The sequence below is a fragment of the Podospora pseudopauciseta genome, chromosome 6 (assembly GCF_035222475.1).
Source record: "Podospora pseudopauciseta strain CBS 411.78 chromosome 6, whole genome shotgun sequence".
Taxonomy (NCBI): domain Eukaryota; kingdom Fungi; phylum Ascomycota; class Sordariomycetes; order Sordariales; family Podosporaceae; genus Podospora; species Podospora pseudopauciseta.
The window spans coordinates 3,868,389-3,890,664 of NC_085895.1; the positions used below are offsets into that span (position 1 = coordinate 3,868,389).

At 51.6% G+C, this 22,276-nt stretch overlaps 10 protein-coding genes across 10 annotated transcripts; 4 read left to right on the forward strand and 6 right to left on the reverse strand.

Moving 5' to 3' along the window:
* Positions 1-816: 816 nt before the first annotated feature.
* On the forward strand, positions 817-2,044 carry QC763_609630 (uncharacterized protein; the record flags this gene model as incomplete). Its single annotated transcript, XM_062914783.1, has 4 exons — positions 817-826; positions 915-1,100; positions 1,172-1,683; positions 1,745-2,044. 4 exons carry the CDS (start codon positions 817-819, stop codon positions 2,042-2,044), a joined length of 1,008 nt encoding a protein of 335 aa, XP_062763540.1.
* A 589-nt stretch (positions 2,045-2,633) lies between these two features.
* Positions 2,634-5,137, forward strand: QC763_0099950 (uncharacterized protein; the record flags this gene model as incomplete). Its single annotated transcript, XM_062906388.1, has 4 exons — positions 2,634-3,146; positions 3,201-3,605; positions 3,656-4,564; positions 4,738-5,137. The coding sequence occupies exons 1-4, from the start codon at positions 3,007-3,009 to the stop codon at positions 5,135-5,137; spliced, it is 1,854 nt and encodes a 617-aa protein (XP_062763541.1). The 5' UTR covers positions 2,634-3,006.
* QC763_0099960 (uncharacterized protein) lies at positions 4,640-5,098 on the reverse strand (the record flags this gene model as incomplete). The annotated part of the gene is made up of 2 exons (XM_062906389.1): positions 4,640-4,837; positions 4,901-5,098. 2 exons carry the CDS (start codon positions 5,096-5,098, stop codon positions 4,730-4,732), a joined length of 306 nt encoding a protein of 101 aa, XP_062763542.1. The 3' UTR covers positions 4,640-4,729.
* Positions 5,138-5,614: 477 nt separating the features above from the next.
* Positions 5,615-8,156, reverse strand: QC763_609650 (uncharacterized protein; the record flags this gene model as incomplete). Its single annotated transcript, XM_062914784.1, has 2 exons — positions 7,174-8,156; positions 5,615-7,121 (listed from the first exon to the last, which is right to left on the reverse strand). Exons 1-2 carry the CDS (start codon positions 7,683-7,685, stop codon positions 5,615-5,617), a joined length of 2,019 nt encoding a protein of 672 aa, XP_062763543.1. The 5' UTR covers positions 7,686-8,156.
* Positions 8,157-8,647: 491 nt separating this feature from the next.
* On the reverse strand, positions 8,648-9,851 carry QC763_609660 (uncharacterized protein; the record flags this gene model as incomplete). Its single annotated transcript, XM_062914785.1, has 2 exons — positions 8,648-9,212; positions 9,277-9,851. The coding sequence occupies 2 exons, from the start codon at positions 9,849-9,851 to the stop codon at positions 8,942-8,944; spliced, it is 846 nt and encodes a 281-aa protein (XP_062763544.1). The 3' UTR covers positions 8,648-8,941.
* A 471-nt stretch (positions 9,852-10,322) lies between these two features.
* QC763_0099990 (uncharacterized protein) lies at positions 10,323-11,133 on the reverse strand (the record flags this gene model as incomplete). Its single annotated transcript, XM_062906390.1, has 2 exons — positions 10,511-11,133; positions 10,323-10,459 (listed from the first exon to the last, which is right to left on the reverse strand). Exons 1-2 carry the CDS (start codon positions 10,614-10,616, stop codon positions 10,323-10,325), a joined length of 243 nt encoding a protein of 80 aa, XP_062763545.1. The 5' UTR covers positions 10,617-11,133.
* A 1,403-nt stretch (positions 11,134-12,536) lies between these two features.
* Positions 12,537-13,389, reverse strand: QC763_0100000 (uncharacterized protein; the record flags this gene model as incomplete). Its single annotated transcript, XM_062906391.1, has 2 exons — positions 12,537-12,887; positions 12,943-13,389. 2 exons carry the CDS (start codon positions 13,387-13,389, stop codon positions 12,882-12,884), a joined length of 453 nt encoding a protein of 150 aa, XP_062763546.1. The 3' UTR covers positions 12,537-12,881.
* Positions 13,390-15,470: 2,081 nt separating this feature from the next.
* QC763_609670 (uncharacterized protein) lies at positions 15,471-16,463 on the reverse strand (the record flags this gene model as incomplete). Its single annotated transcript, XM_062914786.1, has 1 exon — positions 15,471-16,463. One exon carries the CDS (start codon positions 16,461-16,463, stop codon positions 15,471-15,473), a length of 993 nt encoding a protein of 330 aa, XP_062763547.1.
* An 838-nt stretch (positions 16,464-17,301) lies between these two features.
* Positions 17,302-18,069, forward strand: QC763_609680 (uncharacterized protein; the record flags this gene model as incomplete). The annotated part of the gene is made up of 1 exon (XM_062914787.1): positions 17,302-18,069. One exon carries the CDS (start codon positions 17,302-17,304, stop codon positions 18,067-18,069), a length of 768 nt encoding a protein of 255 aa, XP_062763548.1.
* A 586-nt stretch (positions 18,070-18,655) lies between these two features.
* QC763_609685 (uncharacterized protein) lies at positions 18,656-19,405 on the forward strand (the record flags this gene model as incomplete). Its single annotated transcript, XM_062914788.1, has 1 exon — positions 18,656-19,405. One exon carries the CDS (start codon positions 18,656-18,658, stop codon positions 19,403-19,405), a length of 750 nt encoding a protein of 249 aa, XP_062763549.1.
* Between the last annotated feature and the right edge of the window lie 2,871 nt (positions 19,406-22,276).

Consider the following 22,276-nt stretch of genomic DNA (forward strand, 5'->3'; position numbering starts at 1 on the left):
ACTAACACGCATTATTACTAGGGATGCCGTCACACCGACCCAAGACCCACTCATCTGTGAGCACCCTCATGCAAAGCAGCTGTTTCTGGTAACAGGTGGTTCATTTCACGGTTACAAGTTTCTCCCGATTATCGGAAAGTACATTGTTGAGATGCTTGACGGAACCCTCAAACCTGAACTAGCCAAAATTTGGGCTTGGGACAAGGAGAACAATGGGGAGGCCCATGAAGGCATGTTTCCAACGCGAGAGATGGCAGATGTTTGAACTTGGGGCCGCAGAACTCGGTTCTCGGTTTCCTTGCGCCGCAATACTTCCATGGACGACACTTTCGTTTGAATCAGCGTCACCGGCAAGGCCATGCGGCTCTGTTCAAGTTGCGGGATTTTCTTTTTGGCGATGGTCGTTCAGGATGCACATGAGGTGTGGGGTGCATGACATCGTTTCTGCACTTTCAAGCACCCTCCATTTTTTACGCTATCCGGGTCCAATAGGGGGTCTTCACTGCGTAACAAGTTATGTTTTCGGAGGGCCAAAACGAGGGACATTAGTCAGAGCCTTGCTCAAGCCCTTTCCGTTATTCACCAGCAAAACGAATGGCAGTACAGCGAGAGCCTTATCCCAAAAGGGGAAGGGGCAAGCTGAGTATGGGGTAATCTTTGACTATCTATATAGTTATCATTTCCTGCCTAGCTTGCCTATATCAAATGCTTGTTATTTGAATATTGGCCTAAGACTTTCACCTACCTCACCTTGCCAACGCAGACTGGTTGGAGGACGGGAACCCAGAACCCAAAACAACACAAAGCTTGCTGCAAATGGCTCCCAGTATACTCCTGTATAGTTTCACCACGGTGTTGTACTATCTGGTATTTTCAAGCTGACACTTATTGTTTCGCCAGAACTGGATGAACAGGATACATTGGTGGTTCTGTGTTGGCTGCTCTCGTCAAACAACACCCAGAATATGATATCACGGTGCTCTTGCGCAATGTTCCGGATACCTTCACCTCCCAATACTCCAACGTGAAGATTCTCCGAGGAGATTTTGATGATACAGCACTCATTGCTGATACTGCATCCAAGGCAGATATTGTCATTCGTATGTGCTGGTCACCCCTTTGTTACAACCCATGAGTCGTGTTGACGATACTGAAATTACGCACGCAACAGACAACGGGAACAGTAAACATGAGCCCTCCATCAAAGCACACATTGATGGTCTGCTTCGGAATAGCACCCCTTCTTCTCCTCGTTTCCTCATCCGTCTTAGCGGTACAGGCGCCATCGCCGACTGGGCAGACTCATCCTACTACGGCGAGAAGAACCCAAGGGTTTGGAACGACATTCACGATATCGGGCAGCTGACGTCCCTACCGGACACAGCGTTGCATCGGAACATCGAAAAAATTGTCCAAAAGGCAGCAGTGGATCACGGCGATCGTCTCAAGTGTGCAATCATCTGCTCTGGTGAAGTGTATGGACCTGGGAAGGGACCCGGAAGGGCACAGAGCCAATTGGTGCCTCTGTTCTGTGATGAGATCATCAACAACACCAAGCGTGCGTTTTACACTCAGTCCGGAGGAAACGCTCGAAGCTGGGTGCACATCGATGATCTTGTGGCGGTTTACATAAAACTGGGCGAGGCAGCCGCAGCTGGCGGTGGAAATGCTGATTGGGGTCACGTACGTACAGATCAATATGATACCTATGATGAGAAGAAACACTGACATGCTGTTCTGGTAGGGATATTACTTCACAGCCACGCAGGAGGTCTCCCAGCTCGACTTCGCCACTGCCATTGGCCGTATTCTCAAGAAGCACGGTGTTATTGAATATGAGGAGCCTGTGCAGCTGCCTCTAGATGACATCTGGAAGACTGCACAAAAGTCTAAATGGCGCTACACAGGGATCTACGCATTTGCTTGCAACACACGAACAGTCAGCGAAAGAGCACGAAAGGTCCTCGGTTACGAGCCAAAAGCCCCGAGTCTTTTTGACTGCCTTGAGGAGGACGTCTTGGCCGCGGTGAGAAGAGGAGCCTGAACAACGGGCCTTTTCATTGGAACTTCTTTGGCTTTTTATTTACTCTGCAAGTGGATCATCTTGGCTCTGTGGGGAGGATTGGTGCAAGGCGCATCCAGGGGCTCAGGGGCTCAGGGGCTTAGGGGCAAAGCCCCACTTTGGCTGCTTCAAGTCAATCTAATCTGACTTTGTTCTTGAGATAGGTTTGCCGTACGATACAACCTGGATATTAGCTTGATGAGATTTTGAATATGCTGTGTTGTTTGACTCTCTGACATATCTACATACCTGGTTCATACCAGTAAGAGGTGAAAGGCTCGACATGTCACTAGACCTAGAAACGTGTCGCCTTCCATTTCAGCAGATAGCACATACAACATCAGACCCCAGGGTACGCAGTTTCTCTTCTTTCACGTTATAGTTCTCAGCTCCACAGCTGAGCAACCTTCATGGTTCATTCAACCAGTGCCGGATAATTGCAAGATTGGTGGAATTTGGCCCTGTCCGGTCGTCCATATACGCACCTCGGCAACAGCACCCCCGGTGGCGGAGATAATTGAGTCCAGATACTTACTACACCACCGTGTCGGTACGTGCATGCAAAGATTCGCCCAGCTAGGTGATCGCTATTGAGTTTTCTCGGCAATCGAACAGCTTTTGTATCCTAAATGTAGATCGGATGTTGTCGACTCGATTGTCGGGTTCACCCTTGAGATAAATTGGTAAACCAGTCGGAGATCCACAACCCACCTCGGAATGTTACCGTGAGATTTCTCCGCCGGGTCTTGACCTCATCCAGAAGCACTATACCGTTCTGATAGAACAGAACCAGACTATCATGAGGCGACGCACTATAGGGCGGGTAAATGCATCCATCATAACAACTGAAAACCCCCCTTTCTGTCATTGATAGTTGTCCTGTTTCTACAAATCTGGCCTTACTCTCAGCTTGAGTTTAGCTTCATTCAGAACGGCTCGCAAAAATGAGAATCTCTGTGTTGGCGGCTTTATTCTCTGGGGTGCTGGCTGCCGCCTCGCCAACACTTGACAGACGACGACAGCCTCTAACAAATGCAAACTTAACCGATGTAGCAAACATCGGCTTTGCAACTCAGAATGGAGGGTGAGTGTTCTCTTCTGTCTCTATCTTTCTTGAACAGCCTTTGACGCCACTCAGGACAACCGGTGGCCTCGGTGCCAATGCGACAACCGTTACTACCCTTGCCGAGCTCAGTGCCGCCGTCTCGGAAACAAACCCACTGCCCGCCATAGTCTTCATTAAAGGAGCCATCACTGGTGCCACAAAGGTCAGAGTGGGGAGTAACAAAAGCATCATCGGCCTCCCTGGGTCATCGCTCAGGGGAATCGGCTTCATAATACGCCACCAAAAGAACGTCATCATCCGGAATCTTGTCTCGTCTCACGTCGTTGCATCATTAGCTGAGGATGCCGTGAAGATTGACAGCAGCAGCAACATATGGATTGATCACTGCGAGTTCTCCTCCGCTCTTGTTGCAGATAAAGACTATTATGATGGTCTTGTGGACGCTTCTCATGGTTCAGACTTCATCACGGTTTCCCAGTGAGCTCGACTTCCTTCATAAGATCGCAAGTAAAGCTAACCTAGAAAAGCACCTACTTCCACGACCATTGGAAGACGACTCTCGTAGGCCATTCCGACTCCAACGCCGCCCAAGACACCGGCAAACTTCGCATCACCTACGCCAACAACTACTTCCGCAATATCAACTCCCGCGCCCCCCTCATCAGATTTGGCACAGCCCACATCTTCAACAATCTCTACGAAAGTGTTGGCAGCGCAATCAACACCCGCATGTCCGCCCAGGTCCTGGTTGAGTCCAATTACTTTCTGAATGTGACCACAGCAGTGACAAGCAAAGATTCGAAAGAAGTCGGATATGCAAGGTTGGAGGATAATGTCTTTGGGAGGGCAGCCAGTAACGCGCCGGTGGGGAGCTTGACCAAACAGAAGATTCCGTACGCGTATACTCTCTTGGGAAGTGGGAAGGTGCAAGGGGTAGTGCCCTTACAGGCGGGGGCGAGACTGAATGTTACCGTGCCGGTGCCTGTACAGCCAGAGCCAACAACGACCCCTTCGTCGACAACCACATCGCAGACAAGCATGTCCCCTACAACAACTTTGGTGACCACCACGTCTGCTCCAATTACAACCACGTCGGTCATAAGCACCCCGAGTACAACTACATCAGTTACTAGCATCATGGTCACTACCACCTTAGTCGAGTCGCCAACCACAGTCGAGCCAACAGTAGAGCCTACAACTACTGAGCCCACAACAACCACTGAGCCAACCACTACCTCTGACCCAACCTCAGCAACTGAGCTGACTACTACCTCTGAGCCGACCCCAACAACGGAATCTCCCACTGAAGCCCCAACTACAGCAGAGCCGACAACAACAGCAGAACTGACAACAATGACCACCAACCCAGAGCCAACCGAGTCCACCGACCCGGACACCTCCCAACCAACCGAGACACCCAACCCCACCACACCATAGTCAGTTCACTAGACAGTCATATCATCCAGCAATCAAGCAAATCACTCAGGTCAAAGCAGATATATTTTGCCAAGAATAGTCACAACCATAGATAGCTCCCCCTGCCAACCCCCCAAGCAGCCGTGACTACTACCCTTGCCACTCCAACCCATTTTCAACCCCACTTAAACAGTAACAGGCGTGCAGCCCCTAGGAGCAAAGCAGACAAAGCCAGGGGAGGCGCAGCAACGAGCATAAGAGGTGCCCTGGGCAAAGGTGAGGCCGTTGCAGAGCTAGGTATCCACTTTGTCAGCCTATTCCTGTCAGATATAGAAACACGTGAAAAAACAACGTACAGTGCCTCCGTTGCCCAAAGTCCCACCAACAGACCGGCAGCAGGTGGCCGTGTCAGGAGGAGGGGAGGGCTCGCCGCTGCCAGAGGAGCAGCCGCAGTCGTAGACGCAGGTCTGGCGCGCGTCGATCTCGCTGTCGGGCTGGGGAGCCGCCGAGACGAGGGCCGTGAGGGCGAGGATGAGGGTGGTGGTGAACTTCATCTTGAAGGTTTGTTCTCGTCGAAAGTGTTGTCTGAATAATGCTTGAGAGGCTGATGATGAAAGAACTCCAAGTGAAGACGTGATCAGGTCTTTTATACTTTTCTCGAGCGTGATCGTGCCCCGCGGGAATAGATACGACAACTTCCACCACGCCCATTGCCATCCCCTGTCACCTCGCACTCTGAGGCTCTATAGGATCTCGGACCCAAACATCCATCTTCACGATGACGACCGTATATTGCTTCACTCGCCAATAGGACTGGTTCCGCTCTTGTAGATGCCTGTGCAGTTAGCATTAGCGCTCATGCTATCCCTCTTCTGTCTCATAGTCTCTGGGTGGTGCAACCATAGTCAAGTCTCATGATACAACTTTGTCAGCGGGCAACATGCTCTCACCGAGAACAACAACCAAGAAATGCAACATCAGTTGTATTGGTCTCAAAACAGGACCAAAATGTCCGAAGCATCCGGTGCTAACACAAGACAATCTAGTTAGACCCCCTTCTTCAGCTCCAATCACTGCTTCCTGCAGACCCTCCCATCACCATCAAGCTCCCAGTCCTCACTACCCACAGCAGTCAAAGCGTAAAACACCCCCGTAGGATCCCACGTATCCTTCACATTCCTCAACTTCTTGTAATTCTCCAACCCATAAAACTGCTCCTGCCAATCCTCCTGCTCAAAGTTGGCCTCATTGAGATAACACCCACCCCCCGGCGTAGCGGCATCAAGAGCAGGCTGCACCATCTCGGTCAAGGCCTTCTGCATCTTCATCATCTCCGCCCTGTCAATCGAGTAGTCCCACTTCCCCACAACAAGACAGAAAGCCATCGCATTCCTCCAAGCAGGATTCACCGAAGAAACCACCCCCTCCCTCAACCCAACCTTTGCACTCGACGCAACACACCCAAAAGTGAACCCCTCCTCCTGGATAGCCATCCTCATCGTCGCAGTCAGATTCTTCCCCATCTCCTCATCCGACACCACCGCCCTGGGCAACAACCTCCCCCCCGTCACCTGCGAGACCGGATACCAGCCATACGGAATCGGCCCAAACGAAGCATTGTAATGCTCCAGAAACGTCTCCGACACCTTGGCCGAATACTCGTACTTCACCCCCCTCGCCGTCAAGTCATCCGTAAAAGGCTTCATCGCCGTGTCCACACACTCCGTCGTGTCACAGTCAGGAACAGTAACGCTATACGTCGTCAACGCGGGGACCTTCCTGTCAGGCCAGGCGTAAATCAGATAGACCAGACTGTTCCCCGCGTCAACAAACGGAATGGTCAAGTTCTGCAGTGAGCCGACAGCATCCCAAAAGGCGTTGACATCTTCTTTCTTGTCTGACGCGGCGGCAAAGGTAAAGTTGTTCGCACCGCCGACTTTTCTGTCCTCGAATAGGCGGGTGGTCATGCTGATGACAACACCAAACGTCCCGCCGCCGCCACCAGAAAGAGCAAAATACAGGTCTTGATTTTCCTTCGGAGTGGCGGTGACAAGAGTGCCATTTGCTGTCACAACCTCCCACTCGAGGACGTTGTCAGCCGAAAGGCCATACTTGCTTGTGAGAATAGAGTGCCCTCCTCCCTGAGTATATCCTCCGGCCAAACCAACGGTGGGGCACGAGCCAGAGAGCGTGAGGTAGCCGGATTCCTTGAGGGAATCCAAAACATCAAAGCCTTGCACGCCAGCCCCGATCTTGACGGCGGGGCCGTTGTAGTCGTCACTGCTGTAGTCCTCGATAATAGAGATGTTCTTGAGGTTGTGGGTCCAAAAGGAGAGGGCACCCTTGCCGGTGGACTTGCCGAGGTAATCGTGGCCTGTGTTCTTGATCACGACGCGGAGGTTGTGCTGGGTTGCAAAGGCGAGGCCGGCCTTGACGTCGTCGGCAGCGGTGTCGGTGGTGAGGTTGACAGCGTAGCTGACGTAGTTGCCGAGCTCACACTCTTGATCTACGGAGGTGAAAGGGTCACAAGTGGCGTTTTGGAAGATGGGCGCGTTGAACTCGACTGGTTCGACGAAGCTGTGTGTTGTGTTTAGTGGCTAACTCAACACAAATAGGGGGGTCAGCTTACTGAGTCTCGGGCCTATCCCAGCCTTCCCTCGCCTCGCCGCATCTCGTCTCATTGTAGATGTTGAAAGGCCCGTTATGGCACACGGCAGCCAGGGGAACCGAGGCAATCAAGCGGCCACCAAGCGTCTCGTTCAGCGCTGACCAGTCGCCATCTCCTGGCCATGTGTGATCACCAGGGATTAACTTGCAGTTGCTGGTGCCATTAAGACTATGCCCGGTGCCGTTCCAATTATGCCCGGGAGCGAGTGGGGTGAGTAACGACAACGCAGTCGTGGTGTAAAGTTGGTGGTTGACCATCTCGAAAGGACGTTGCTCTACAAGAGGAGGCTCGTCAAGATCTGGCTCGATTGTGCTGACGTTCGCTAATATTCCACCAGCGAGGAGAAGGATAGCGAGGAGTAGATTCGAAGTGAAACGGGAGGAGCTCGCCCTGATATAACCATTACAGCCCTTGGGAGCCGTCCTACATGAAGTCATGAGCAGACTCGACATCAAAAAGCCAGGAACGCTCATTTCTCGTTTCTACGGCCGCAATATCTCGTCATTCGATTTTTTTTTCACTTCCAGGTTTGTGTGAACAATCGGGGATTGCTCCTCTTCCCCGCCAAATTATTCGACATCTGCACAGCAACTCCATCGTTGGCGGAGTTTACGGGCATATTCCGACCCGGGGGTTCGTTGGTGTTGCTGTGCATCGAGGGGGTAACAAGGGACAAAGATTGATGGGTTACACACCTACACCAGAGCGGGAAGAGCACTTGCTGTGCTGAGCCACGATGCAGGTCCAATGGTCGGCTCGGGCGGGTCGATGCTGCACGGGAATGCCTGCCATTGGGTATCGGAGCAGATTTACGCCCGCAGCGTTGCACACGGCTTCTTACGTGCAGAAGAATGGAGCTTTTTCATCCCAACGAGGGAGTCCTTCGGGTTGGGGTTGGGAAGCCTCGACCTCGGGAGAGGTTCGCTCTGGACGTGATGAGTCAGGTAGTTCGGTCCTCGTGCCCAGCTTTGGTTGTTTGTTACAGCAATTGCGAGAGATCGGTGGTGGCTCAGTCATGCCATTTTTTTGTGAACAGTCCGAGTAGTTTGAGGTGGCTGGTAAGTATGTTTGCGATGAAGGAGGGGTGCATGCCGCTCGATGTCGAGGTATGTCAGCAATAATGCGACATCAGGCGGGATCTTTGCACATCAATTACCAGGAGCAGCGACCCAGTATGCCTTGGTCGGATCAGCTATCTAGAGCTGCTCGCAACGGTGCTATGTCAACGCTGCCTGGTGTTGTTGTCCAAAGCATCGCATCGAGGGGACTGGAATCTCCTGTTGTGTGAAGACCGACGGTGAAAAAGAGCGGAATATCGACTTAGCTATCTCATGCTCGGACTGAGATTTATTCCAGGTTAGTAGATTCTCACAGAGTCAGACAATTCGGTAACAATAGGTCGTTATTCATTACACTACATCAACGTAGCACATAAGTAGAAAACATAGCGTCTCAAAATTTCCTTTCTTTCCCCCAGCCTCCAAGGCGAAGGTGCCGTACAGCAATGAACATCGTGTCTGGAGAACAAACTGCGCCCTCCGCCTCGATGAGGGCGCAGCCTGTTCAAGACTCACTATGCTCCCTTCAAAGCCACGAAATAGTCCTAGAAAACTGCAGTTCTCTCTTTATCCCTTCTTGTCAAACATCTTCTGCAAAAATAGAAACGAAACAAAAAAATATCAAAAGAGACAGTCGTGTACGTGTCAAAGAAAACTGGGAATGTTGGCGGCTACTTCTTCCCCCCGCGAACTGCTTTGGTGTTTCCATCATGGTCCTTGTGCTTTCTTCGCATATGGCGCAAAGCATGATCTGGCCTCGAGACAGGAAATGTTTGAGAGCACCCTGATACTGGGCAGGGGAATAGAGCGATGGAGATCCCAAGCTCGTGAGCTCTGTCTTTGTGGCGGGACGCAATGTGCCTTTTTACATCCGATCGGTATTGATGGCCCTTTTGGCAAATTGGACACTTTTCAGGCTTCTCGCGCTGTCGGATCTGGCGCCTGTTACAATCCAGTTAGTCTTTGCACGGTTCAAGAAGATCATTAAAGGGGAAATTCTGCTCACGCCGGGATGAAGGAAGGGTCACGTCGTCGACGGGAGTTGCGAGGCCTAGTAGACGTTTGTTGGGGGCTAGGAAACGCCGTGGTGGGATTCACCCTTGGATTTTCTGCAACTTGAACTGTGCGGTCTCCTTGACCATTTGCTAACTCAAAGGGCTCAGAGTGCTGTAGCGGAGCCAAGGGTCTCGGAGTAAGTGGCAAGAAGGACGGCGGCGTTGACATGGTCATCGACATCTGGCTCGGTGACAAAGACGAGACATCTGATGTAATGGACGGGCAGGCGATCGAGTCTGTGTAGGCAGAAGCCATCCATACGGAATGTGGACTTTCCATGCTGAAGTCGAAATCTGGGAAAGAACCCAGATTAGGCGACAAAAAATTGAAATCGATAAGAGTAGGGTCGCCGCCGTCCCACTGGCTGCTTTGTTCGGGTTGTTGGTGAATGGCTCCTTCTGACTGTGGCAGCAAGGGGACGCCAGTGTCGAGGGATGCACCAAAAGTAGGAAAGTCCAGGGGGAAAAGATAGGTATCTTCCCAAAGCCATGGTAGGGGGTCTGTATTGTCGTGTAGGGTCTCCATATTGATATTGGACCAAGGGTGGGCATGTACAGCACGATCTGCCCTTGCAGGCCAGAAGGCCGGTGGTTGTGACTTGGTATATGCGGTTAAAGCTTTCTTTTAAAGAGTTGTATTCGTTCGTTTTCGCGTTCCGAAGTTTGCGGATTGCGACCGGTACCTTTTAGCGACTTGCTCCAGGTCCGTACAATCTGGGACATCGCAATGCAGGGTGGAAGAAAATCCGAGGCGGTTGAATTTCTTCGACTCTTCCCACAACATCAGTCCCTGATGTCGTCAAAGTCCAAAGGAGCCGAGCACGTACCTGCATTGTGAAGGAGAACAGTGTATCATCCAACACCGTCTTCCCTCTGGCCCTGTCGAGAAAGAACAATACAGTAGCTCCAGAACCTCCTCGCAGACCATGTCGGCTCTTAGATCCCCACCTCAGCATACAACGTGCCGCCTGGAGATAACAAGGCTTCTGGTTGCTTGTCAAAGGATACCGAGTACCTTGACGAACAGCCTCCAAGTATTTCCGATGAGCTTGGTTGCTGAGGTGGGGATGTGAGAACGCAATTGGGAGTGCGATGTTCTGGCGGAAGAATACTGCCTGGTGATCAAGACAAAGGCTGCCAGAAAGTTAGTAAGTACTGCAGCTTCAGCATTCGGCATTCACTCACCGTTCGGCGGTCGATGCAGAGGGAAGGCAAAAACTGGAAGAAGTGAAGAAGAGAGTGGCCCACGCTGAATCCCCCAAGCCAGTGATGGTGGGCCCACAGCACTCATGTGTGTCCGTCAATGAAGACAGACACAACATGAAACTTGAAATGGTACTGCTGCCCAAGGCCATCACTGGCCCTCACAGAGAATTGAGTGCAAGGGTTTTGATGAATGGAAAAGAAAGAAGCAGAGCACAACAATTGAGCAGATGGCGGATTTAAAGCCAGCTTCAACCCCTCACCAGTCCAGCTCCAAAACACAGTTTTACTTTGCACCAAGCAATTGGTCCAACTGCAAAGTACAGTCTCTGTTATCTAAACTGTGCTTTTGATTGGGTGTATATGGGGGTATACAAGCTGCACGCTTGCTTCCAATGGAATGATTTCGACCACTGTCTTCCGTCGATGATGCCGATGCAATTGGCTGCCCTACTTTTTCTACCGCCCTCGGCAATAGCATGGACTGAATATCCGGGCGACAACACACAAGACACTTCACATGGCTCACAGCAAACTGTAGGCCCCCCGCAGTCATTCAACGAGGTCAGGTGGTGCAAGCATCGTCAGTGTAACCCTCACTTGGTATGTCAACTGCGGCCCGTCCGGGACATGTCGCTTGCGGCTGCGGGGCCGTGTTCACCATCGTTCTGCTCCCGAACGACCCCGCACCGGTGATGGAAACAAACCAACAATCTGGGAGCCTGAACCGGCCCGTCCGGTTGGTCCTGATCCGTTAGGCCCAGTCCGCGTCCTTTGGAAGAAGGCCTGCTCTGCTCTGCCTGCACGTGTTTTTTTTTAGCTTTTAGGTTTCGGTTTGTGCCTTGTCGGTTGCGAAACAAATCCGCCGGCACACGGGGCCCCACCCGTAGGGCTGATCAGCCCCCAACACACTGTCATCGTCAACATGTTCATTTTGTTCTAGAACTCAGAGGGGAAAGCTTTGGTAAGCGTGATAAAGAGTACAGAAGTAAGGAATAACCTACCTGCATGTCATTACACGCAGCTGTGGGAGGTTATCAGATCATGTCGTGAAACTTGGACCAATAATTCCCGTCTCCGTCCTCACCACCAAAAGTATTCCTTCCTCGTCACTACATACCCACGACATTCGGACAACAGCGATTAGCGCGCTTACCCCAACCAATCCAACCCTTCTATTCGTAACCCTTCACCTAGGTAACTACCATTCCAAGCAGTCCTTGCAACTCCTACCGCAACCTCCAGTTCTCCATAGAACTTCCCCCCCTTCACTAGCGCGCGCAGTAAGGCAGATTTCCGCTAGAGTCACGCTTCTTGGCTCTGTATACAACAATCCTTCTGCTCCCAAATTCCCCCCATTCCGGTTATTTTCCACCCAATCACCTCCCCTATGACCGTTGGATCTGTTGGCGGCCAGGCACGGCCAGGCTGCGGCACAGGGAAACCTTAACCCTTTCAGCGGAGTGGGTTCAGGTGGGGGGGGGGCAACTGCTGGCTTGGCGTGAAACAACATACACCATACGCCCTACATGGTTGGAAAACTAGAGAAGCCACACGGCATGGCTTGCAAAATGTTTCCTTTTTTGAACCGAGAAAGGGTTGTCCCGACTGCCGAGTAGGTACCCGCGGCATTGTCAGTGGTGCCGCTGTCTCGGGTCTCAGCTCGAAGTTGGGTGGGGGGTTTGTGGTGTGGAGGGGAGGAGCTAAACCTCGACGTCAAGGTCGAGCTTAAGCAACAGTAAGGTAGCTGATCTCAAACTAATGGGTCTCATAACGCAATCAGCCGACATATTGTTTAATCCTCTCTACAACGGTGTCATGGCAGAATTTTGTCGTCAAAGTCTGCCATATTCCACAGTGACGCGGCAGTAGGATTTTAGCTGTAAACCACCCCATCCTACAATACCACCTTGGCACTGGAAGGATTTACATGGGATTTATCACCCTACAGGAACCGAGCCCGGCATCTAGATCACATCACAGACGTTGTCCAGCAATACCCAGTAACTGAAGTTGAAATCGCGCGATTCAATTGGTAAAAGTCGTGTAAAAAGAAGCGAAGCTGTAAAAGTAGGTATAGGAAAATCCCCCGTCATGCACCCATCCTCCCGTCGTACCCAGCAGATCCTACTAACTGTTCTCCATGCAAATGCCCTTGGGGGCTGCCCGATTGAATCCAGCCAACCGGGCGTATCTAGTAGATGCCAATGCCTCTCCCCAACTGCTCGAGAACCGCCCGTCTATGATCTAATGTGTCATGCAAGTCGCTATGCTGATGCTGTAAATGAAATGGTTCGAAACGAGTGTGTATGGGAGTTGACCTCCTCAATGTTGAATAACCCGGATAATACGTTTATTTCTAGCATGATGTTAGCAAAAACCCGACTGGCAAATGTTGCCATAGCAGCACTCACCCCGCCAGACGATGAACCACCGGAAGAGTTTGAAGAAGACCCCCCTGACGAACTGCCAGAGCTGGAACCGCCTCCATATGGGGTGAAGACGACATCAGGCCTGACGATGCTGAGGGCCGATCCGTGCTTGAGGATGTCGTCCCACTTGGTGCTTGAGCTGTCGGATCCAGACATTTTGCTGAGTTGAAAGATGTTTTGACTGGGAAGAGGCGAGGTTGGCGAGGTGTGTAGTCGATGACTAGTAAGCTGAGTGAAGGCGGGCGTTGGCTTGAGGTGAGAGAGCTTGTTGATGTTCTTGTGATCGCTGGTGCTTGCTGTTGATGATGTTAGCTGTTGAGATGACGGTGGAGGGTCCATGGCTTTATATCGAACTTGGTCTGTGAGAAGACCACGCAGAGGCGATGTTGAATACAGGTGCCTAATCCTAGATGGATTCGAAAAGTTCATTCACAGTTGACTTTTTCCAGGTGACTCTGAAAGAAAGAAAAAACCTTTCTCCTTTGGTAATCGAGACTGAGCCCAGGACATGTCCCAGGCATTCCGCGATTGGTGAGTATCCTTGATTACCTAACCCATCTCGAGCCTAAGGACTCGAGTCCGAGGTGTCCAATCCTGAGGCTCTCCAAACAATTGCTGTTCTTCTGTCGGTATAAGTCAAAAGGGGGCAATGTATGCACAAGTCCGAGGTGGCCCGCACACCGTCGTGCTGTGCTATGCTATTTGCAGCCATGGTCGAAGGCACGGAGATAGCCCGCCTAGTGGCTCAAGTGGTGCTGCTTGCGCCCAGCCCCTCTGAAACCGTCCCAAATACCCCCACATCCCCCAAATGCTGGTCGTGCTGCTGGCAATAGAGAGACCCTTACGGCAGTGCGCGCCTGTGCGATGAAAGAACAAAATTATCCGATTGTTGTTTTTTTGGTGTGATATCGCATGTCGTTCGAAGCCTTGCCGGCGTCTGTTGTCAAAAAAAATGTTGTTGGTTCCTTGCCGCTAACCCCGCCAGGCGAGCCCATCCTCCGACTCTCCACACGCCACGCGGCGCCGGGGAGCAGTACCGAACCAGATCACCCATTGATCGACCATACCCCAAATCTTCTTGGCCACCGCTGAATCTGGCTCGCGTGTAAGGCGTATTCCAAATCACTGGGTAGGTAGTCATAGAGCTCTAGGGCTGGTGGTCTTAAGCCAATCCACTATCAGATGGCACCGCCTGCCTTTCTCTCCACTGTCCTGGTCGATACGGCATCTGGCTGCCTTCCATCCTGTGTGGCTTGCAACTGTATTTTGTTTCATGGGCACCTACGAGACATACGCTTCTCAAAAATAGGCCCCTCGCAATTGTCTGGGCAATGGGGCACCGGCACTTCACCGACCTGATGCTCAGAAAGACTGACCTTCTAGCTAGGCAAGCCGTCCATACATGTCGCATGCGGCGTGTAGGGTCTGTACAGGATGGTTAGGAAAATATGATTCAGCTGTCCTCCACCACGCGGGAGAGGTCCTACATACTGACCTCTCGACGAGCCGCAGCTGGGCTCATCCCGCGGCGCCACCTTGTCACCCGGGAAATGCTATGGCCAAGCACCAGGTGATAATTCGATCAGGTTCGGTATGTTGCAATGGAACAATCTTGATCTTTCGTATCCCCTGTTTTTGGTGGTGAAGAAGATAGTAACGGCCACAGATGCCGGCCACCAGCCACATAGATGAGTCAGGTTGCAATATTCCTTCCAGGTTGTACTTCTCCCACAAAGCTAGCTCCTTCCTTCTGACCTTCTAACTCGCTCTGGATGCCACCTAGTGAGTCGTCTTTTGGTGATGCCTAAAGGCCGCAGCGACTTCAGGGATAGCGCGTGTCTGGGCAAACCTCGAATTGTTCGGTAGGGTAAACCCGAAGAGTCCGACTACTGAACAAAGTAGGACTCGCAGCATTCAGTAGACTCCACTATCCTTGATGACCGTGGCATGGGGCATCAGAACCCGAGATATCCTTGAGCAGCCGACAAGTTGACTCGAGCCCAACCACCAGGTCCAGACCATAATAAACCATAATATGCCTTGCTCCTTCTTGTGGTTCCAGGCCGATTTGATGCAAGAAGTGAAGACTGTGTCACCATCCCGCGCCCTTTCTCCCTCGGCGATCCGGAATGCTGGGCGAAGGATGTCGCAGGAATGTACACCGTCCATGCCAGTACATACCAGTACACTATTGGAGGCTCGGTGCGGAAAGGCATAAGCCAGTCAACCTTGATCCGGCGTGGCCATCTCGTCTTAACGGGGTTTCGGTGAGAGGTACTTGCATTCTTCGCCGATTGCCAAATGCGGAACGTCGGTCTCAGTAATTGTGAGGCTCCTTCCCAGCTACCCGAGATACCATCAACGGAAATATTTGCCCATGGGTACTGTCAAGTGAAAATTGGAAGCTGAAATCAACCCCATCCACCATTTCGGCTCCGAGCCCTACTCCACCTCTCGGCACGGCGCGGAATCCTGATGTACGGCGTCTGCAACGAGGGTGGCGCTCAGGATCACAACTCAATTACGACGACATCATTCGTCAACTCATTTTGTCTCCCCCCGACCACTGACGCATTGACAAACGTTGTCGCCTTGCTCGCGTCGCTCTTCCCAAACCCAATCACCCTCTTGGCCTTGTTCCAGCCCACCAATACCGCCATCCAGGCCAGTGTTCCCCATCCGCCCCAACCGATCCTGATATCGTCATATGCCTCTCGCACCCTGTCGAGGACGACATCTACCCTCCCGTGCGCGGCGTGGATGTGTCCGAATACGTGAAGCCGAGGTCGGAGTCGGGTGATTTCTTGCAGCAAGTAAGGACAGCCGGCTCGGTGAAAGTCCCTGCGGTCGAGGTAGAATTTTGGGGGCCCATGGGTGACTACGATCAGGTTGTCTTGCGGTGGCAAGGTTGCAAGCTTGGAGTTTTCCCAGAACTCAGGCGAGGGGTGATATTGAAACGCTGACGGGGTGTAGATTGGTGTGTAAGGGCTCCCGTATACCGTGAGTCTTCTTTCGATCCCCTTTGTTACACCTTCGGGTTCGTGTGGTGCGGCCCTGGTGGGTAGAGTGATTGTCATCGTCGAGTCTTCAAGGTATGTCACACTTCCCCAATTCAAGTCGGCCTTTGTTCTCGTCGTCTCCCCATAGCGGCGGTCTGGATATCGCTCCAGAAATATTTCATCAAGCAAAACATCGTGGTTCCCTGCGATCAGTATCTTGTGGGGATGAGACTGGGATGAAAGCCAGTCAAGACCTGCCTGGACCTCGTCAAAGGAGCCACTCTCAGTCAGGTCGCCTGCATGGATGAGGATATCTCCAGGTGGGAGGACAGGTTGGTGGTTGTGCGTATCAGACACACAGACTATCCGTATAGGGCTTTCATTCGGTTGCTCATTGGAGGTGGATAAAGCTGGCAAATTCGAGATATGGAGGTTCAAGAGCTTCGTTGTCAGGTCCAGCTTCCGCCGACAGCGTGTCTTGATGTTGATGGTTGGCTGCTGCATCGAGGCAAAATCCGCTTGCGCGGTGCTGGCAAAATAGGCGGTTGACCAAGGTTGTGTGCTTGGGTCTATATCCAAGCAACTCGAATGTGAAAGTTGATGCGAAATTTGCGTGATTGAGTTGTTTCCAGGTTTGTTGGTTCAATTGTTCACCTCATACCATTCGATTGTTGGCTGACCAATCAGCATAGCGTTTCTCTGTTCGGGCATTCAGCACAGTGCGGCATCTTTGACCGACCTTCATTGCAAATGTGGCGGGATGGTGTCGATAACTGAGCCTAATTGTGATAAATCTAAAGTAGGACACTTCCAAGATAAGTAGTGGCCTATCTTTGTGAATACTGCTGGTATGGGTATTCGGTTACCTGCCTGATGTTCTGTTGAAGGTGGTAATGGGCTGCCCATACTGTGTCTGATCATCCAGGAAGCACTCAGCTCAACGTTCTAAGCGCGCGTTGTCAAGCATGACCCATGACATTGGTACTGTTGGTGACAGCTTGTTTGAGAACATATCGGTTGGTTCAAGCGTGTTATTCAACTGGTTCAGAATGGGTCTGATTCGGAGCATATCTTCTGTCGTCAATACTATCGCGGAAGTGTCCAAGATTTGGACCATGGCCCTGTAGTTTATTTTCATGTGGCTGGATCAATGTCTATTTTGAGCTCAGGATGAAATGGTTGGTGATGAGGACCTGGAAGTCAGAATCGTATAAGACAATGGGGGGTCTTGTAGCTTTTACTCACCTCAGATGATGTGGCTTCCCCAACCGAAGGGCATTGTCCGTACCTACATTTGTTTTTTCCTGGCATTATTATCTTCCACTTCGGTCAAGTCCATACCATGGGCTGTGGCGGTAGCAAGCCTGCCAAAAAGAAGGGCTGCCAACCCGGGGGCGGAATCCAGATTGGCGCACCACAAGATGTGACTATTCACATTCCTCGAAACCGACTAGACGCTCATGGCGTTCCAGTTAGGCCTGAGACGAGGGATATCAACGCCAATGTCTTGAAGCAGGCCCTCGAACGCGTCTCCCACTACATTGCGAGTCGGGGACACCACATCAGTGTCATCGCTGTTGGCGGAGCTGTCAACACACTCTACCTTCGCTCGCGACAAATGACCCACGACGTCGATATCTTCGGTTCCGACTTCAGCAACAGCGCCCGCCACCTCGTCGACGAAGCGATGCATGACGCACAAAGAGCTATACCAGGCCTGGGAACAGACTGGCTTAACACTGAAACTCAGATGTGGATGTCTGGTCGACTGCACGCAGAGATCACACAGGCTGCAAGAGCTCAAAACGTGATTGTCTTTCAGGGGAGGGATAGGGGTTTGACGATCTTGGCAGCTCCATGGGCATATGCATTTTCTGCAAAGATCAATCGCATCCTGACGGGAGGCAGCCAGGCACGACCGTATGACCTCCAGGATGCTGTCACGTATATCCATCGGTACATTCAGGCGCATGGCAACAAACCTGTGCCGGTCAGGGTTGCGCTGGGATGGGCAAGACAGTATCATCATGAGATGACTGAGGATGTGTTGCGCAATCAGGTGAACCCAGCATATCGAAGACAGTATGGTGGTAAGAATGCGTTTGCCTGAGGCTTTTCTTGTTACTTTCCATATGCCAATAGAGCTCGAGTACATGTTTATGTGAATGGAGTTCTGGGCTTGATAATTCTGAATTGAATTGATGGTTGGACTTTGCAAAGAACTGCCCTGGCGACTGAATTGTGATAAAAGGAGCTCAGCCGTGAGTGATCAAGGAATGACCCAATGCACGTTGCAGAGGACTGCTGAACTGCGCTCATGACCCTTTCGCCCTCTCAGCCCTAAGGTAGGTACATCTCATGCTTGGTAGCTCCAGTGATTACTTGGTTGAAAACCCCTACGGCTTATGCAGCTCGTTGGTTGCAGCATCAAGGGCGCACACCTGGCACGGCGCCTAATTTCCAGGTTCCAGTCTGGGGTACCTTTTCCCCCCACTGTCTGTCACCAACTGCCAAAAACGCAGACCTTCACATGCAACCCAACAACCACCACAGGCATAAAAGCAGGGCCATCGTGATTCACTCTTGCCCACAACCTTCAAAAAACCAACACCCGTAACGCTTAAATCGGCCCATTTGCCGGTTTCTGAAAGGCTCACCACCGAAACTCGACTTAACACGTATCCCATTCCGCAAACATGGCATCTCCCGATGGCAACAGAGCCAAAAGATTATGGGTCAAAGCTCGGGACACACTACGGAGCATACGCACTTTTCAATTCTCAGCCACCGACCGCTTTGAAGAGGAGGAATATGTTGCTCAAGACTTCGACTTTCCAACCTTTCCACCTCCGCCTCCCCGACAGATCCTGCAATCTCCTTCCACCTACCGCGACCAAATCCGCCAGCGCAAGTTTGCCTGCCCCCGCGGTGTCTTTGAGGACTCGTCCCTCTACGCGCTATACCGACTCTATGAATTCTTCCTCTTAGACGACCAAATAGCCTACCGCAATGAGCTCGAAGCATTTTGGCGAAAGTCGGATCCTTCCTGGACTGTCTCCAAGATCCCAGACCCCAAAGTCGCCGATCCAGGATTTGACTCACCGGGTTTAACAGATCTTGAACGCCATGAACATTATGCCTTTTTGGCAGGGTGTACCTACATGCTGGTCAAGTCGTTCAACGCGCGTGTCAAGTTGGGGCTTAGCCGGCAGATGAGGTCACTCATGACCCCTGACGAGGCGGAAGCAGCTCGAAACGTGCCAATGGAAGAGAGAAGTTGGGAGAGTGTGCCAGAGTGGGCTGAGAATGTCCCGGCGTTGCCCGAGGTGCTGGTTGTTCCTACGCATGATGGAGAAGTGCTCACTGGGCCGGAGGATATGAGAGCTGATGAGAACTTTTTGAAGAAGGGGATTTTGTTGTGGGCGCCGCATATTTATTTTACTTGACCATATGATGTATTCTCTGAGGTTCAACGTCAATAGTTGTATGTTATTCCAGGTGCTCAAGGGTGGCTATCCCTTTCACCCTTCATCCTCATTTCGATAACCATGACACGACGCCCATCTCCCAGTTTTCCAACTGATGTCCCCGTGGAAGGAAGGACGTTTTCTGATGCGCGAGGGAGGCTACTGGTCTCAAGGCCTGCAAGAGCATCTCAAGAATAAAACCGGTATCTTTGCTGCCTTGTTGCACGCACCTAACCTGGTTCATATCCACTCTCATCATCGGCGTTGGCCCTGCGACTCTGACTGTCCTTTCTTGACCCACGGCGTTCACGTGGCAGCTTAGGCTGAAGTTCTGGACGTGTAGACTCCACCTCACTGTCGATGCAACTTCTCGTTGCGCCTCTTGATAGGCTCGGTTTGGCTTTGTGATGGCTGACGGGCGTGAAACCGTCTTGTATAACCATATTTAGAGTCCGTAACTCTTCATTTTCAAGTCTCGGTTGTGCATCCACAGGTGAACTTTGAGCATTGGACCGGTATTGGGCGGGACGATTTCGCTCTGCAAAGTATGAGGGTTAGTAAAGCAATGCCTACTCATTGTGGGTGGGTGGCTCGAGATTACCCCTGACAGCTTTGGTGAGATCCACATAGGACTTAATTTTCTCCTGTGAGAGAAATCTGTGCACGACGACGAAGCTTTCTATCGTATGAAACTCCTCCAGGCCTAGATCGAGTACTTCAGGATCGACTAGTGAGCGACTGATTTTCGTCCATTTGTTCTGGCGCGGATCATTGATCTACTCGCGATCCCACTCAGGAAACAGTTCAGGGAATTGTGCTCTCAGTTTCTTAAGAATTCCTTTCAGTGGCAGTGTCTTCTTGGCCTCATTCTGGCTAATCGTTGTGGCGGGCTCGTTGAATTTTGGTGTGAGCTTCTCTCCTAGTCGACCCCTAGCCTCTCCTTGGCCCTGATTCTCTTGTCATTCTTGTATTGGTGACGCTTCATCATCATTCGATGGATCGGAGTTTCCCTCGCTCCGATCATCACTCTTCTTTTGCGGTCTTTGAAGGTTTATGCCATCTTCGCTATCTTCTGAAGGAGTCGACCATCATCTGGCGAATCCCCATCGCCCCCACCGCCAACCTCATCATCTTCGCCAAATTTAGGCAGTGCAAAAAGCGCCACATCACGCTGATGACGCGCTAGATGTCGGAAGTAGTCCTTAGCTGAGCTAAGCTTCTCCTGGCAAAGCTGGCATATGCACCTGACCCGAGAGCTTTGGGCTTCCCGCATCCATCAATGACCTTGTCCATATCTGATTCACTTAGGAACATCATGTGTAGGTCAACAACATGCGTTTTGAACTCGATTGTAGAGTCAAAGTGATCCCCGCAGCGGGGACAGGTCCATGTCTTCCAATGCTTGTTTAAAACATGCCGCATCCATTCGTTGCGTGTCTGAAAGTCGATTGTGGACATTGCGCAATCAGGAGACAAGCATATGTATGGTCTGAGATCGGCCAGCACATGCTTAGTCCATGTTCGGGTGGTTGTGGCTGTATTCATCATGTAGCACAATGGGCATTCAAACGAACCATCAGCGGCAGCTTTAGGAATGGGGGGAATTCTCGGCCTATCCCCCGTAAACAACGAGCTACTGTATGTTGTATCTGTCCGTACTGAGACGGCATCATCCTCGTCTAGTACTGCCCGTTGCAATCTTGGCTTCATTTTGTTCTGATCTTTGAGACGATGCGGGATTGATGACGCAACGGTACTTTGTGCAGCTTCGTCGTCCTCGCTTCCCCCCTCAAGGCCATAGGCCAGCTTGTGGTGATGAAGCTCTCTGTACTTGAAGGACTGCCGCCGCCGAGAGATAGCCTTGCCCAAGCGTTCTGTCAGATGTGTTAGATAACGGAAACATATCGCGGACATGTGCAATATCGCGCTCTTCAAAAAATGCAGCGTCCACCCAGTTCTTCTGTCTGAATTTGTCGTGGGGAGCCGGGTTCTGAATGGTCACAGACAACCAAAACAGCCAGTATAGACGGGCTCTGTTTGTTTTACGACGTTCGGAATACCAACATGAGTTGTCCAGACTGAAGAACGGCATCTCAAGCCTTGAAGACTTACTGGAAATGAGTGTCGAACTAGAGCCGACTCGCCAACGTCGTTCGCAAGGGAAGGTCTACAAGGTACTGCGCGATGTCTCCGGGAGCATGTACGGAGCTATTCGATCAACAGTCACATGCAAATGCCCTGGGCTTCACGATTTTGGGTTGAAGTTGATGAGCCGCCCCATCACTCATCTCCCACAATTCGACGAAGACGAAGAGGTCCTGGGAAGATTCAAGTTCTCTGTTGCTGTCTCCTCGACATCAACTGGATCTGATACTGGGGGGGTTCACTGGGGCAGCGCCAAAATATGGAATCTCTTGTCACTGTCATTGTTTGTCGCCAGCATCTAAAAGTCCTCAACATCCCACTGCAACATCGGCAACCGGAGTCAGATTTTCATCGTTGATGACGGCAGACAACCGTCAAAGCCAATCCCAGTCGGCTGTTCTCGAGAGGATTGATAACCTGTGCCAGAGCATCCGGAAGTCTGGCAAGCAGGCGGCTGGTCAGTGCTGTGGGTGTATTCGTGACCCAGCACTATCAACTGCCAGGGCCTATCAAGTCTATCCGCTTGGGAACCCAAGCCAAGATCGTGACTGGAATCTAGTCCCCTTACGATCAGTTTTGTCAGGTGAAGTCCCAGCAGTCTCCCCTTTTCTTTATGGAGACAAGCTGTGGTTGGCCTGGACCATCGCCTCGAGCGTTTGCCCATTCAGGGGTACAGATTGGTAGGCCAAGTTCACGATCCCACGG